A 16,088-nucleotide genomic window follows, 5' to 3' on the forward strand; every position below is an offset into this window, starting at 1 on the left:
AAAGTATGGTATATGGAAGGTATGGTATGGTGTATGACAGGGAGACAATGAGAGGGTGAGAGGTTGAGAGACATGACAGGCACGTGGTTAGAGCACCAGAAACGGAAATATAGAGAGTATACTTGTATGAGGATATTGATATGTATGCTGATGGAGCATATACATACCCATTATCGAGTTATACCTGAATGATAAACAGCCAGAGATGAGAAAGATGAAGATTTTGAGGATGGGATTGGGGATTGGGGATTGGGGATGGGGATGGGATTGGGGAAGGGATGGATTAGAGATTAGAGATTAGGGGACAAGAGAAGCTAGCCGAAAGGAGACAAGTACTTCGTTATTGTCAAGAAGTCACGAGACACGAAATGTTAGATCCGTTGGCCGCCGAGAATCGGGGCGGCCCAAATATGGAAAAACACGGGGGTGGCCGTGGGGGGATTTTCGTTGGATTTTCGTGGGGGGGAAGGGGTACTTACTTTACAGACCGACGGCGGGTCCCATATTCAAATTCGGGGATTGGGGGGATCAGGGGACGAGGGAGGGCAAGGGAGGGCCAAGAAGGGCCAATTGGCAATTGGGGAAAGAGCCGTGGGTAGCCGTAGGGAACGAAGTATACGGATTTTATATACGGCTTACATACATAGATAGATACATATTATACATATTCCAAGATATAAGCAAACATGTCCATTGTCGCCGGCTGGTTTTCTTTTTTGTATGGTAAATACCACTGGTAACTCCAGTTAGTATAAGATTAGTAGATGACCAGGATTGTGGCTTAAGCCAGGCCCATACTAAGGAGACAGGAGACAGCATGCATGCACGTATGACAAGCCGTGCACAGAAATAGATAGCTGGAGAGGGCCCTCGTGATGAGAAAACCCACAGATGGAGATGAGAGATGATCAGAAAAGAAAAGAGTAGGCACAGTAGATACCGAGTATATAGAGACCTAGTCCCCTCAATGTCAGCTTTTCCCCGTACTATATGACCTTAGCCGCCTCTATACCACCAGACTCTACTAACGGATCTACTGCACTTAGTCAACAGCCCTGCATTCTTGGTGTTTCCCAGTGTCACCGTCCAAGACAAGTTACCTCATCGCCCCGTTCGCCCCTTGGGCCTAGACACAGGATAGACACAAGATAGACACGAGCCAGACACGGGATAGACACAGCTCAGACGCAAGCTGGAACACTAGCCATAAGACACACCTACAGTCAGACCGACACCGACACCGACACCGACACCACCAGAGAAACACACGACACACGCGCGACAAGATATCCACTGTCGTCTACCGCCTACCGCCTGTCGTATACCGTTTATTATTCATATATCAACAATTTGCATCTCAATCGCTGCCATTCATACGTCTCTCTCTGCCGTCCGTTGTGCGTCCTTGCCGTCACGAGAGCACCCCGAGGGCACTTTGAGAGCTCCACAACTACGACGACAACCACGAGAGCACCGTCACAACCCTCACGCCCCTCTTATCGACAAACCTTCCCCGGATATCCCTACCAACCCAGGGATAAGGCATAACCCGCCATACTCCCCAGCCAAAAAAATACATTCCATAGGCTTCCCTCATTCGGCAATCCTGTGGACTTTGTCGACTTTTGTAGTCGACTCTTTGGTTCCTGTGTGGTCCGATAAACGAGCCAAGGCCGCCCGCTCACCCGCAATCCACCGACTTGGCCCCAAAGGTTGCCGCCCTCCGCCCTCCAGTTTCCCTGGTTGCCCCCCCCCCCCCCCCCAAACCCCCAAGTTTGCCCCTCCATCACAGCTGCGCCTGGGCAAATTTGTCCACCTTTCCGTTGATCCCTAGCAATTTCTACTCAACCTAGTCCTCCGTCATCTCTCCCTCATACATCTTCAATCTTTCAAATCTACCAAAAATATTCAGCGTTGAAAGCTGTTGTGCCAGGCCCTTTGTTCACACTCCCCAAAAAAAGGTTCATACCCCGCCAACCCGTTACCCGCGTGCCTCGGGACATCTCTGAACCCTCCAAACCCGCGAAACCCACTCCCAAAACAGCCGATTGACGCGGACTCGACCTTCCTCCATGGTCTCGTAGGAATCTGCGACCCCCCATCCCCTTCAACCCCCACCCCCACAGACGACAAACCGCAACGATGGTCGAGAAAGGCCTAAAGAAGACGAATGGCCTCGGCGTCCAGGTCGAGAACACAAAGATATGTGTCGTCATGGTCGGCCTGCCTGCTCGCGGCAAGAGTCTGATTGCACAGAAGGGTGAGTTATACACGGCTATGTCTAAATTAGTTAATACGGAGACTGACTGGGGATATTACAACAGTGACACGATACCTCAAATGGCTCTCTATCGAGGCCAAGGTCTTCAATGTTGGCACCTACCGCCGCACCGACACCCCAAAACCGACCGCCGACTTCTTCGACACCAACAACCCAGCGGGCGAGAAGATGCGCCGTGCAGCAGCCGAGGCTGCCCTTTCAGACATGCTGAAGTGGTTCCGAGCCGGTGAGGGCACCATTGCCATCCTCGACGCCACGAACTCGACTCGCGTGCGCCGCCGCTGGATCTACGACGAGTGCACCAAGGAGGGCATCGACACGCTGTTTGTCGAGTCCCGCTGCGACGACGAGAGGCTCATCATGGCCAACATCCTCGAGGTCAAGACCACCTCGCCCGACTACCAAGGCACCGATCCCGAGGCTGCGGCGCTCGACTTTAGGAATCGCATCCGCAACTACGAGAAGGTCTATGAGACCGTCGATGGGGATGGCGACGAGAAGGACCTCACATATGTCAAGATTATGAATATTGGTGCTCAGGTCATCATCAACCAGATCCACGACTACCTCCAATCCCGCATTGTATATTATTTGATGAACCTGCACATAAAACCCCGCTCCATCTGGCTGTCACGAGTAAGTGCGCTGATCTCCCATACACTTCGAAGCTAACAAGAATAAAGCACGGCGAATCTATGTACAACCTTTCCGGCCAGATCGGTGGCGACGCAGAGCTCTCCTCGCGAGGAAAGCAGTATGCTCTCAAGCTTCCCGAGCTGGTCCGCCAGTCCGTAGGCGTAAGTTGCAAACCTCATAATCCCCTACCCATCAAAACTGACAACCCGCAGGACGGCCGCCCTCTCACAGTCTGGACGTCCACCCTGCGCCGCGCCATCTCCACCGGGGCCCATCTCCCCGCAAACTACAACCAACTACAATGGAAAGCACTCGACGAGCTCGACGCCGGCGTCTGCGACGGTCTCACATACGCCGACATCAAGGAGAAGTACCCTGAGGACTTCGCTGCGCGCGATGAAGACAAGTACAACTACCGCTACCGCGGCGGTGAGTCGTACCGCGACGTTGTCATCCGCCTCGAGTCCATCATCATGGAGCTAGAGCGATCAGAGGATATCTTAATCATCACGCATCAAGCAGTGCTGAGATGCATCTACGCGTACTACAAGGAGAAATCGCAGTCGGAGTCGCCATGGATGGCTGTGAGTTCCATTTTCTAGCCCCAGATAGAAGACAAATACTGACAGAAATCAGGTCCCCTTACACACTCTCATCAAGCTCACGCCCAAGGCGTATGGCACGCACGAAGAGCGCACGGCTGCTGGCATCGACGCCGTCAGCACATGGCGCGGCAAGGGCTCCGTCGCAAAGCACGAGGACCCAGTCGGCGAACCAACCTTCTGAGAAGACCACACAAGATCAATACACCGCGCCGTGCACAGCCTCAACATCCACATACACAGCACCCCCACCAATACGTGACTGGGACGGGTTTCGACCCGGATGTTTGTTGAGTGCTTAGCGGCCATGCGCGGGCGGAGGAGGGATGGGATGTACACGCGGAAGAGCATCTGTGCTATTTACCTGCTGTTAGCGAGGCGTTGGGTCGCATGGGAAAGAAGGAGGGTTTAGTAAAAAATGGCTCGGGCTCAGGGGCCTTGGGATGGCGTCGAGGAGACATGTTTTGTCACAGTGGGTGACTGGGGCTGGTCGGCCCCCAACGACTGTATCATACGTAGCTAGGCTGGCGAGAGATAGGCAGCTAGGACTATATTTGTAGATGGTAGAGATACATATGTCTGCTTTTGGGGATGGCATAAATATAGGTTGTCGCTATGATTTTGTTGCCCATGATATGATGGTGGTAAAGGTATTTGATTTTGATGTATAATTATTTATTATTTTAAATGGAAAAAAAATATTGAAACCACAAGGAAACCACAACACAGCGAGAAGTGTGTGCTATATATTTGAAAATATTAATATGATCACCCGAAGAGATTTAAAAAACCAAACCCTTTCTTAGAAGCTTGCAAACCTTGATTTTATATCCTTACCTGTTGAAAATACCCTTCACTTCATTTCGTTGGGACCCTGCACCCCCACACCAATTTACCCCGCCATCACACAGATCACGCAGCTTCAGCCTTACCACCCACATCGGCGCTTAATTAAGCTCTGCTGCCCTGTCACCAGATCCATCATGCATTCCAGGCGCCGTTGAAACTCATCTCATCTTCCTGCTATATGCATGCTCGTTTGAGATAATGGCGTAAGAAACACCTTCCCCCTCTCTGATCCTAGCTAATAGTTATAGGGAACCCGTAGGTCCAGCGCCAGGCGGAGTTGAGGAACAGATCGCGCTGTCTGTCCCACCGCCGAGTGGTCCTCAGCAGCTACCAGAATCGACGGCTGGTGAAGTCCCGAAAGATGGAGCAGAGATGTTCATCGCCGCGGCTGGTGACAACAGCGCCAGCGATCCAATACAACCGCAAGCAACGACAATAGATGCTTCCCACACTGCACCCTCACCAGTCACCCTCCCACCAACCACTCTCCCACCAACCTCTACACCCCTCCAGCCAACACTCCCCACCGCCACCGCTCCCACACCTTCAACACTGGGCAACCCCCCCGAAATCCCGGCTCCAGCTCCAGCTCCCGTCGCAGCCCCCATCCCCCCACCCTCCCTAACATCAACCCACTCCCACCCCACCACCTCCCTAAGCCTCTCCAGCACCGCCCTCCTAGCCTCCACCTCCACCGCCTCCCTCTCCACCTCCCCCTCCTCAACAGACACACAGACGCTAACCTCCGCCCGCGCCGCCCTCGAAGCAACAATCCTCTCCACAGGAACTGCTTACACCCACCCCATTGAAGCCCGCGCGCGCGATCTGCACGCTATGAACATCGCCCTAGCCACACAACAGGCGCAGCTGCTCAGCGCGACTGGGGCGCTGGCAAAGGAAAACGACCGCCTGGCTAAATTAGCCGAGGAGGGGAGCAGAAGGCTGAAAGAGGCCGGCGCGCTGGATGTATGGGCTGAGGTACTCGAGGGTGATTTAGCAGCGGTGGAGGAGTGTTTGAGGATAGTGGAAGGGGGAGGAGAGGAGCACTGCGAGAGCTGCGGGGGGGATTTAGCTGCCGTGGACGAGGATGCCGTGAGGTGGTGTGGGGGATGTGACGGGCTTTGGCATGCGGGGTGTTGTGGTGAGGAGGGGGTGAGTGTTGATACTGCGGGGGAGACGGAGGGTGGGGTGGATCGAGATGCGGAAGTTGAGTGGAGGTGTAGGGAATGTGCACTGAGAGAGGATCTGGAGGCTATGGTGGGGGAGTTGGGTGGGTTTGTGGATGATGAGATGGATACGAGTGGGGAGATCACGGTTGAGCCGCCGAGGGGGGATTTGATTCATGATGGGAGGGGAGAGATGGTGTATGATGAGGGAGGAGAGGCTGTTATGGAGGAGGCGAGGAATTGGAAGGGAAAGGGTGTGGTGTATCCCCAGGATGAAGACGTGAAGGTGGCGGAAGATGGGGTTGAGAGAGGAGAGGAAGTGGGTGCGGTAGGTGGCGCTGTGGAGGAGGGAGGCGCGACAGGCGGAGCTGAGGAACTGGAGAAGCTGGACGTCCATGCAGATACCCTCTCGGACTCGAAGCAGGCGGATCCCATCCAAAGCCAGGAAGTCACGGACGCTCCCAACAGCGGAGATCGGCCCTTGGAGATGGACCTTTCCGAGTTGGAGGTTGCACCGCGACGAGCCGTTTGGACGTGGGGGGTTTAGTTCATTGACTGATATGTGGATGACGGGCGGAAATGCAGGGAGGATTGGATATGGGTGATCTCTGAAGTGTTATTTTTGGAATGGGTGGAGATTTGTTTACGATTTATGAAGAATGATCACGACCGTTTTCCACGTTATATACCAAGGCGAGCGTTCCTGCACATATATACAATTCGATAAGTCAGCAAAACATGCACAAATCACTCATAGCCTCGAAATTGTGGTTATTGCGATCTTTTGATTCGTTCAGCAACTGAGTGCTTTGCTTCCCTGACACCTATCCGGAGCCCTGTAGCTGATGCTCATGCCACAAACAAAAAATACACGCCCCAGTAAACACCTAATTGACAGTCTACTTGCGGAGTTGGCGCTGGTAGAAAGCAAGCTCCTCACCCTCAAGAACGTAACCGTCAACACGGCCGCTCTGGCCGGGGCGGGACGAAACGACGGCGAACAGGCGACCGGCCTCGAACTGCTTCTCGAGAGCGGCCTCGACCTTGCCCTGGGAGGCCAGGCGCTCGGCGTGCTTCTTCTCGACCGACTTGGACTTCTTCTCTGGCTCGACGACCTCACCAGTCTTCTGCTGGCGACGGCGACCGAGGTTGGCGCCGTAGTGGGCCTCGTACCACTGACGGAAAGGAACGGCGTCGATCTGGACGACGGCGGAGCGGGTCAGGGTGTTGGTGCGGACCAACTCGTTGTTGGAAGGGTGGAAAGCGACGGTGATGACGCGGACCTTGCGGGCAATACCCTCAGATCCCCACGAGAAGTTGCCGGAGTCGAGGCGGAGGGCGCGGAACTTGCGGTTGCCACCACGGGTGCGGACGAGATGGATGCGCTTGGCGCCGATACGGGTGTTGGCTGGCTGGCGGCCGGCTTCGAAAGCGCGCTTCTTCCCTGCAACAAAAAGATCATTAGAGATATTTTCGACAGGTTGGAACGTATCGTGGACACCCGGTGAAGGGTGCCCAGCTCATACGGGCTTCTACTACGCACGGTAATGGGAACGCTTGGCTCCTGAAGCGGAGCGCTTGTGCCTGGAGTCGCGAGAGATACCCATGATTGCGATTCTGCCAGTGAAGAAGAGGTTAGCCTGTGTCTGTGTATATGTGTGATGGTGGAGGTGTGCGAGTGGAGGTGTTATGGGGGGTTTGTTGTGATCGTGAGGAGTCTTGTGCTTCGGAAGATTGGAGGACGACGAGTCTGTGGAACGATGCGGCGGCAATTCATTGAGAGGTTCGGTTTGAATGTGCGCATCGATGCCATCGACTCTGGCTTGTACATACCAGGTGATTTCTGAAGCGCAAATGTGTATGTGGTGGGCGTTTGGCGGAGGTGTCGTGCGTGGAGTTCGTCGAAAGTTCAGATCTCGAACTTCGAAATATTCTTGCAGTGGGGATGAGGTAAGCAAACCCTAATGGCGAAGAATTGAGTTTAGCGTGGTTGTGTGTTATTTAACCGAAATGTTGGTGCCATAAATGTCAGGTTGAAATGATATCAGGCCCCACCACAACCAAAATGGACATCACGTGCATTTCACCACCCAAACCAGAATAGCTCCATAATCCGTACTTGCAGTAGACCGGCACGGACCCTTTATTTAGCCGATGGCCAGTGCGCGTGTGTGTGGTTGGCCAGCCCCTCAAGACTCGGTCCCTCAAAAGAATTTGGCCCTTTGGCTCTTGAGGTCCGTGAGTGGAGTTTGATAATGCTGTGGTGTGCTCCAAGTGTGTTACGTACGACACTGTGAATCCCTTCATGTTATCTTGCGCCTTTCTGTACTATCTGCCTGAACTCCATTTGATTTTGTACTGTATTAACAATCTCTGACGCGCAATTGATTGCTGTGGTCTTCTTGCGACCGTGCCCAAAACGATTTCCCACTCTTTATCGGTACCTGTCAGACTTTCAGGGGTATCTATAATCGCATTGACACTTCTGTAATCCGACCTTCTTGACGCGAACCCAACTCGACCAAAAAACCCGCGACCGTGGATTATTTCGAAGCACAGAAAGGCCCTCGACCCTGATGACTTGTGACAATCGATCATAATAGGGTCTATCAAAAGTCCTGAAGTGAAGGCGCAACGAGAGCAATGCCCTGGCAACCCCTACCTCGGATCGCATTCGCTGTCGCAACTTTTCCCTTCCAAGCTCAGAATGCGGCGGACCTTCCACTCGAACTCGGCGATGAACTCTACATAATCGAACAGGGTGGGAAGAATGGAGATTGGTTCAGGGGATACCTCATTGCGCCGCCATCTCTACTGGCAGGCTTGACCAGCGTGAAGGGCCAGACGCTGGAATCTCGGGTCTTCTCCGGCATCTTCCCCAGAAGCTGCGTAGAGGTCAGGGAAGTCTTGGGCGATAGCAGTGAGGAGGATTTGACAGAGAGCCCCCAACTCAATGGCTACCATGACGATACTTTGAGCAAGAGCGAAGGCAGCGCGAATAGCTTGAACAAAATCGCACAGAGTCTCACGAACGGGACGAAGAATGCGAAGAAGAGAAACAGCCTGCGCGACGACCTGCGAAATGGAACGCTACCACCCGTCGCGCGAGATACGAATGCCCCCAAACCTGCAGCTCCCGTCCCCATGCTGAACATTGGAGACGAGACACCGACCTCCCTCTCCGAACCACTCGTGGACGAAATCGCATCGTGCCTACGAGAATGGCACTCGGCGAACCTCCACGAACTGTTACTGTCGAGGCAATACCCGCTGCTGGATAGGATGACGAGCCTCGTCCAAGGGCTGGATAAATCGAGACAACAACTCTTACACAACGTCTTGACCACCCACGAAGTGGAACAGCTCCGAGAGAAGACCATATGGGATCTGGTGAAGGGGAACAAGCTTGTGAGCGGCGAAGTTATTGTCAGGAGCCCTACAGAACGAGGCAGGGTCTTGACGGGGGAAGATTCAGCCGTGGAGATTACATCGCTCCAGTCGATGATGAGCTGCCTCGAAGAGAATCCTCAACATCAAGTGGAGTCGGTTGCTCTGCACCACTTGCTGGTAGACGTCAAAGGATTTGTTGGCGCGTCGACCGAGACGACAACCCTCGTCTTATACCTGGCGTCCAGAACACAACAAGCATTTCCAGCTACCTTATCGGAAAGTTTCGTGCTCGAGATCCCTCCCAATGGATCATTAGAAAGTCTGGCCACTGCTCGAGATATGAGGACGCTGTTCATGGACTTGACGTCGGCAGACATTGGCGACACAAACTCGGCGGACACTGAGGTGTTCCTCGTAGCAAAGGTCCAGCAGAATCAACAGCCACTGCATGGCAAGCAGCCCGAGTCTCGGTCCGGAATGGTGTCCCGTGAGAACCTTCCATCATCTGTTGGCGAGAAGACATCATTGTCTGGAAGTGTTGGAAAATCGGCGCGCAGAAGCTTGATGTGGGGGAAGAGCTCGCAGCGGGCCACCCATTCGCGAAACTCGCCAGTTTCCAAGATGAGTTCCGTTGCTGAAAAGGAAGTGGAACACCTGCCAAATACTTCAGACTCAAAAACAGGAAGGACGCCTCCACGAACTGCAACCGGAAAGGTTGTCTCTAGGACAGTCGGTGTGGGTGCTTTGAAGCTGACTTCGATTATGAAGCAAGACGCAGATGTGGAGCAAGTAATGTCTATATGGACGCCTTCAGCAGACTTCAATCCGGATTCCCAAACTCTGGGCGAAGGTTGGGATGAAGTCATTCGGGATCTGCTTGAAAGCAACACAGGCTGCTATGAGAAGTCCGCAAAGGCTGAGCGCATGCATCTGAACCTTCGGCATTTCGCCAGTGAAGATGGAGAGAGTTTAATCAAGGCTACGCCGACTCTCCTGTCGAATATCAGCCGCACGAACAAACTGGGATTCTCTGGAGCACCAACAAAGCCGCGATCCGATATTTACGTCACAATTGACAAGGCGACGCTCCCACGAGGTGCGCTGCTGTCACGCGCCGCTGGTTCTGCCACAGCGCTGTCAACGCAAATGACTTGCCACAACTTGCAGGTCACCATGGAAGTCCGACGGGCAACTGGTGAGAGGATAGAAAATTGCATATATCCTTCTTCGAATGGCGAACCTGCCAGTTCTTGGGAGTCGACGGTTACAGAGCGTGGTGAGGCATGGAATCAGACTATCAGGTTGGTCGTGCCGCCCCAAGATGTTCCTGGCTGCCACCTGGCAATACTCGTTTCTGACGCGCCAAACCAACCATTCGCCATCTCCCACCTTCCTCTGTGGCACCAGCAGGCGTTTATACGCGATGGCCACCACTCATTACTGATGTACAAGTACGACGAGACGACAACTCACACAAGGCCAGACACGAACGGCCGGGGAGGCTATCTTGGAGCGCCCTGGAACGCACGCGGCAAAGATGATGTTTCTAAAGACGAGGCAATTACCGGACCGTTGTCAAAGATGAGAGTACAGACGTATCTGTGCAGCACTCGATTTTCGCAAGATAAAGTCCTACTTGGTCTCTTGAACTGGAAAGATCAGTCTATCGGCGAGTTGTCGGATCTCCTCAAACGGCTGGTGTTTGTTCCGGAGATTGAGATTGTTAAGCTTTTGAATGATCTTCTCGACTCCATGTTTGCAGTGTTGGTTGAGCATGCTGGCAATGATACGTTTGAAGATCTTGTGTTCAATGCGTTGGTCACTGTCCTTGGAATCGTTCACGACCGCCGATTTAATCTCGGTCCTCTTGTCGACCATTACGCGGAGACCCAGTTCAACTATCCCTTTGCAACTCCTTGTCTGGTCAGAAGTTTTGTTCGCCTTCTTTCGGATCCAACCGATGCCGAGTCTTCGAAGCGACTGCGAGCTACATTCAAGGTTACCCGACACATTTTGAAGTTCATTACGCATGCGCGAGGACAACAAATTGTGAAGGAGGCCGACATTGGAATCTCAAACGGTTCTCCTGGATTCTCCCGGCACCTTCGAGGGATTTTCAAGGCGCTGGATGCGCTCATGCGCAATACGGCACCGATATTAGTCGGCAGTCAGACGCTGGCTGTGCAGCATTTCCAGGGCTGGCTGCCCGAGCTGACTGGATTGCTTTCTACGGAGGAAATTTTGCATATCGCGATTGACTTTATGGACTCGTGTTCAGCAGTCAAGGGGAAGCTCGTCTTGTACAAGCTTATTTTGATCATCAACTACGCGAAACTCGAACTTTTCTCTCAACCGGACCAGAAAGCCGCGTTAGCAACTAATACGGTGAGGTGGATTGCGCCTCACTGGGGCAAGACCGCAGAGGTTACGTCGCAGTGGCACGACCAAGTTAGACTTTGCTGCTCTGTCCTGTCGACACAGATTGAGATGCTTGGTCCTGAAATACCTGATCATATTCCCAAGATCATCGACTCTTATCTCGCGATCCAGAGGGCACCGAGGCGACCAAGCAGCCGACTGTCCTTGCTGTTTCCTTCTTCATATCCATTCCCGACCAAGCCAATCGAAGGCAGCAAGCCCGAGTTTGATGAGGCGCTTGTTGAGCTGTCCGCAATCTTGTCCGCTGTATCGAATCGTCCACAAGGAATGCAGCTGGAGTTGGCGGAAGATGAGATGTCCACGCTCTTGCAAGATGCGCTTCGCGTTCATACGAGCATTCTGGAGTGTGAGGCGTTCCCGAAATCATGGCTGAGCATACGCATTTACCACCACCGATCTACCATGAAAACTCTCGAATATATTGCAAAGATCTTGCTCGAATCATTCCTGCCGGACCCGGAAGAAGAGGCTGGCATGGATTACAATACGGATCTATGGAAGTCGTTCTTCACCACGCTACTGAAGCTTATTGGCAGCGACGCACTCGCGTTGGAGACATTCCCCGAGCAGAAGAGACGCGCCGTGTGGAAGATTGCGGGCGATATCAGAGAACAGGGAGCCGAACTCTTGCGACGTACCTGGGAAGCGATTGGCTGGGAAACGACCCAGGAAGAGAAGCAACGTTATGGGCTGCAGAAGATTGGCGGTTACCAAGTGCAGTATGTGCCAGGGCTTGTCGGTCCTATCGTGGAGTTGTGCCTGAGCGTGCATGAAGGTCTACGTCGCGTTGCCGTCGAAGTGCTGCAGACCATGATTGCGAGCGAGTGGAATCTAAGTGAAGACCTCTCAACAATACAAATGGAGATGATTGACTCTCTCGACCTGCTCTTCAAGTCGAAGCCTCTAACCGAAAGCATACTGCAGAAATTCTTCATCAATGAGCTCTTGGAGCTGTTTGAGCCTCTGTCCACAATGCAAGACGACAACATGTATGCCTCGCTGAGCGATATGATTGCGACTATTGACGAGTTCTTGGATCTGCTCGTCGCCGTGTACAGTGCGGACAATGCAAACGAAGCATCAGGACTCATCGACCGATTACGCCTGATGGACTTCCTCAGAGACATGCAGAAAGAGGAGATATTCATCCGTTATGTTCATCAACTTTCGGTTGTACAAGCAGAATCCCGCAACTTTACGGAAGCAGGGCTTGCGCTGCGCCTTCATGCTGATCTGTACGATTGGGATCCTCTAAAGATTCTTCCACCCCTATCGGATCCGGATTTCCCCGCTCAAAGTGCCTTTGAGCGCAAGGAACGCATCTACTTTGATATGATTAGGCATTTCGAAGAAGGCGATGCTTGGAGCAGCGCTCTTGTCGCGTACAAGGAGTTGCGGGAGCAGTATGAAGAGAATGTGTTCGACTTTTCGAAGCTGGCTAGGACGCAGAAAGCGATTGGTTCTGTCTATGAGTGTATAGCCAAGAGCAACAAACCGATGATGAAGTACTTCCGTGTTGCCTACCGAGGATTGGGATTCCCACCTGGCGTGAGAGACAAGGAGTTCGTATTTGAAGGGGCACCGGCAGAGAAGACGTCGGCCTTCACAGACCACCTTCAAGAGCAGTACCCAGGCGCACAGATTGTCACCCAACTCGAATCTGATGATGTTGAAGGTCAGTTCTTGAAGGTCTCGTCACTTGGTCCTTATCGAAACCTGGATCACGCCGTTTTCCAGCGAGCCAAGGTGGCGAACGTGACGAGGGATTATCTCTTGTCCGCCCACTGCCAGCAATTTGCCACGACTGTGTCACGAAACACTTCTGGACCAGTTGAGGAGCATTTCGCGGAGAAGATGGTCTACATCACGGCCGATCAATTCCCTACGATCTCGCGGAGGAGCGAAATCATCACCGTGGAGAGGATCCGCCTGTCTCCGCTGCAGACTGCTCTTGAGCGGACGGTTCGAAAGACCCAAGAAATGACTTCTGTTGAAAGAAAGGCCGCTGATGGCGACGAAGCTGTGGTTCCTCTTCTCATCGAAGCAATCTCCATATCTGTATCCCATTCATCGGAGTCGTCGATTGCACGATACAGAGCCCTTCTTCCGCTTCCTTCGTTCGACGAGGATGGCGAGGAACAAGTGGTCATTCTCTCGCCTCTTGAGAGCGCACTGAAGATGGCCCTGATCGACCATGCCATCATGATCAAGCGCATCCTGACCATGTTCTCGAGATCCATGCACCCCACCGTCCGCTACAGACAAGAAGAGCTGACTTCACGTGAGTTTATGAGTTCCTATTATTCATCGTTGCTAACAGTTTAGATTTTGAATCAACCTTCGGCCCCGAGCTCGTCACCCTCGCGCCGGTCCAGCCGCGTCAGATAACGCCTGCGCCAACGTGGTCCGTCGCCTCGCCACAACTCGCCTCTGATTTCCCAAGCCCCCCTCAGCCAAAGCCAAGTCTGAAGCACAGCAGCACGATGCAGACGACCTCGAGTATGCCGGAGAGTCCCACGCGGCGAAAGGAGCTTGGAAAGCTGAACTTTCTGAACCGACCGCCAAAGACGGGGCCGCCCGTATCGTTCAAGGGGGGACAGGCGAGGAAGGAGAGCAGTGACGAGGGGTCGTCGATCCGCAGTGGTGTCAGTCGCGGGAAGGAGAACCGCCGCAGTTTCTTTGGGCGTGGCGATAGCGAGGGGGATTGGAATACGGATACTGCGGATGGAAGCGGGCTCCGGAGGAGCGAGAGTCATGGGAGTGAGGGGTTGAACCGACCGACGACGGCCACGAGCGTGGGGAGCAAGGTTGGGAGCGTGAGGAAGCGGCTGAGCAAGCTGACCCTCGGCCGGAAAGAGAGTAGGAGGGAATTCCGGGCTGGAGTTGTGATTAGGGAGACGGAATAGGTGTACTGTATATGGGTGGTGACTTTGGCGCATGTAGTGTGTACGGACGAGCGAGTCGTCTTATACCCTCGTTTGTTGGTTTGGGAGGATAATAAGTGTTTATATACTCTGTTTACATAGCTACTTAATGGCGATATGTACTTTCCCATCTGTTCTCTACATTGACCGATCAGGTTTACTCAATAGCGATTATGTACTTTCCCATCCTTTCTCTACATAGATCGAGCAGGTTTACTCAATAGTGATTATGTGCTTTCCCATCCGTTCTCTATATATAGATCGAACAGGTTTATTCAATAGTGATTATGTACTTTCCAATCCGCTCTCTGCATAGATCGAGTAAGCCTACTCAATAGTGATTATGTACTTTCCCAATCCGTTCTTTTTCTCTACTACCGTGGCCAAAGCCTTCACCCGCTCCAGATCCGCCAGGTCCGCAGTATCACCAACAATCGCCTTCACCGTTCCGCTCTGTGCCCATTCGCCAACCCTCTGCAGATCATAAACACTCATCTTGGTAAATACTGGTTTATAGGCAACCCCCCATCGCGACACTCTCCAAGTTTGGACCGCATTGGCAACATCCAAGATTTTCGCCACCAGCCAGGGCGCGGTAGGGAAGTCCTCTCTGAGGTCCGCTCCCTTCTTGCCGGTGAGCGTGTATAGGATGCCTGTTCCCGGTTTCATGATTTGGATATATTTCATGGACGAATAGCAGGTGTCCAGCATGAAGTCCACGGTTTGCGGCCCAATCGCCTCGACGACATTTTGGGTGGTGTAGTCAATGGTCTGGTCTACTTTCCCTTCACCGAATAGCTCAATGATGCGGGAAACCTTGGCGGTGGAAACGGTTGTGATGACCTTCTTCACGTCGTACACGGGCTTGAGGAGTTGTAAGGCGAGCGAGCCAGTTGCGCTCAGACCTGCAGGGATGAAGACTGTCTTGCCTTTGAGGCCGCCTGGGATTGCGGCCTCAGCGGCGTCAAGGGCCTGGATTATCGTGAGGGACGTCGAAGGGAAATAAGACGCATCTTCAAATGATATATTATCCGGGAGTTTGGCCAGACAGAGCATGCGGTGTGGTTTCAGCAGGAGATACTCTGCTGCGCCGCCGCCGTTGACGGTGAATCCAAATACGCGGTCCCCGGGGCGGAAAGCTGTGACGGCCGACCCAACTGCAGCGATAGTTCCAGCGAAGTCAGAGCCGATAATTACAGGAAGTCTAGGAAATTAGTGTGATTCTCGATGTAGAAGGGAGACGAACTTGATGGTCTGGACGATGCGCAAGGTCCCCGCCGCGCGGGCAACGTCAGGACCCGCGAGAGAAGTCGCCTTCACACGCACGAGTATGTCTTCATCGCCTGTGATGGTAGGGATAGGGAGGATGAGGTGTTCATATTTCGCAGGCCCAGCAAAGGCAGACACGCCAACGGCGCGCATAGTTGGTTCCGCCATGGGAGTTGGTAGAGATCATTTTTAGTCGGGGGAGAGGTACTATATGAGAATGCGCTCGCCATCTCGGAGGTTTAGAGACACGCCGAAGGATTTGAAAGAGTGCTGCCATCGTTCATAGGTGGTAAGGTTCCTCCGACTCCGAGCCTCGATATCGTTTTAGAGGGTTTAAATGTTCCATTTCCCATTACCCTCGCCATTCCCCATCGCGCCCGTTTCCCTTACTGTTCCATATTACGATAGTTACCCTCGTTGTTCCCTATCGCGTCCATTCCCCATCGCCTCTGTTTCTCTCATCGTTCCCTATCGCGCCCGTTCCTCTCGCCATTTCCCATCGCGCTAGTTCCTCTTGCTATTCCCTATCGCC

General features: G+C 53.2%; 5 protein-coding genes across 5 annotated transcripts; 3 read left to right on the forward strand and 2 right to left on the reverse strand.

Annotated features, from left to right (window-relative positions):
- The first annotated feature begins 1,762 nt into the window (after positions 1-1,762).
- On the forward strand, positions 1,763-4,184 carry FBP26 (Fructose-2,6-bisphosphatase). The gene is made up of 5 exons (XM_018275026.2): positions 1,763-2,260; positions 2,325-2,917; positions 2,965-3,078; positions 3,130-3,501; positions 3,554-4,184. Exons 1-5 carry the CDS (start codon positions 2,143-2,145, stop codon positions 3,701-3,703), a joined length of 1,347 nt encoding a protein of 448 aa, XP_018130696.1. The 5' UTR covers positions 1,763-2,142; the 3' UTR covers positions 3,704-4,184.
- Positions 4,185-4,421: 237 nt separating this feature from the next.
- VE01_05564 (uncharacterized protein) lies at positions 4,422-6,295 on the forward strand. Its single transcript, XM_018275027.2, has 2 exons — positions 4,422-4,571; positions 4,617-6,295. Exons 1-2 carry the CDS (start codon positions 4,567-4,569, stop codon positions 6,079-6,081), a joined length of 1,470 nt encoding a protein of 489 aa, XP_018130698.1. The 5' UTR covers positions 4,422-4,566; the 3' UTR covers positions 6,082-6,295.
- On the reverse strand, positions 6,234-7,468 carry VE01_05565 (uncharacterized protein). Its single transcript, XM_018275028.2, has 3 exons — positions 7,368-7,468; positions 7,078-7,151; positions 6,234-6,978 (listed from the first exon to the last, which is right to left on the reverse strand). The coding sequence occupies exons 2-3, from the start codon at positions 7,139-7,141 to the stop codon at positions 6,434-6,436; spliced, it is 609 nt and encodes a 202-aa protein (XP_018130684.1). The 5' UTR covers positions 7,142-7,151; positions 7,368-7,468; the 3' UTR covers positions 6,234-6,433.
- A 316-nt stretch (positions 7,469-7,784) lies between these two features.
- Positions 7,785-13,708, forward strand: VE01_05566 (uncharacterized protein). The gene has a single exon (XM_059463710.1). It carries the CDS (start codon positions 8,178-8,180, stop codon positions 13,686-13,688), a length of 5,511 nt encoding a protein of 1,836 aa, XP_059319719.1. The 5' UTR covers positions 7,785-8,177; the 3' UTR covers positions 13,689-13,708.
- A 670-nt stretch (positions 13,709-14,378) lies between these two features.
- Positions 14,379-15,773, reverse strand: VE01_05567 (uncharacterized protein). The gene is made up of 2 exons (XM_018275030.2): positions 15,534-15,773; positions 14,379-15,491 (listed from the first exon to the last, which is right to left on the reverse strand). Exons 1-2 carry the CDS (start codon positions 15,722-15,724, stop codon positions 14,615-14,617), a joined length of 1,068 nt encoding a protein of 355 aa, XP_018130629.1. The 5' UTR covers positions 15,725-15,773; the 3' UTR covers positions 14,379-14,614.
- Between the last annotated feature and the right edge of the window lie 315 nt (positions 15,774-16,088).

The sequence above is a fragment of the Pseudogymnoascus verrucosus genome (assembly GCF_001662655.1).
Source record: "Pseudogymnoascus verrucosus strain UAMH 10579 unplaced genomic scaffold scaffold_20, whole genome shotgun sequence".
NCBI lineage: Eukaryota > Fungi > Ascomycota > Leotiomycetes > Thelebolales > Thelebolaceae > Pseudogymnoascus > Pseudogymnoascus verrucosus.

Coding starts and splice junctions, on each gene's coding strand:
- VE01_05565 (XM_018275028.2), bottom strand. CDS start 7,141: ATGGGTATCTCTCGCGACTCCAGGCACAAGCGCTCCGCTTCAGGAGCC. Junction 6,979..7,077: donor AGCCAAGCGTTCCCATTACC/GTGCGTAGTAGA, acceptor TTTTTGTTGCAG/GGAAGAAGCGCGCTTTCGAA.
- VE01_05566 (XM_059463710.1), top strand. CDS start 8,178: ATGCCCTGGCAACCCCTACCTCGGATCGCATTCGCTGTCGCAACTTTT.
- FBP26 (XM_018275026.2), top strand. CDS start 2,143: ATGGTCGAGAAAGGCCTAAAGAAGACGAATGGCCTCGGCGTCCAGGTC. Junction 2,261..2,324: donor GAGTCTGATTGCACAGAAGG/GTGAGTTATACA, acceptor ATATTACAACAG/TGACACGATACCTCAAATGG. Junction 3,079..3,129: donor TGGTCCGCCAGTCCGTAGGC/GTAAGTTGCAAA, acceptor GACAACCCGCAG/GACGGCCGCCCTCTCACAGT.
- VE01_05567 (XM_018275030.2), bottom strand. CDS start 15,724: ATGGCGGAACCAACTATGCGCGCCGTTGGCGTGTCTGCCTTTGCTGGG. Junction 15,492..15,533: donor CGCATCGTCCAGACCATCAA/GTTCGTCTCCCT, acceptor CTAATTTCCTAG/ACTTCCTGTAATTATCGGCT.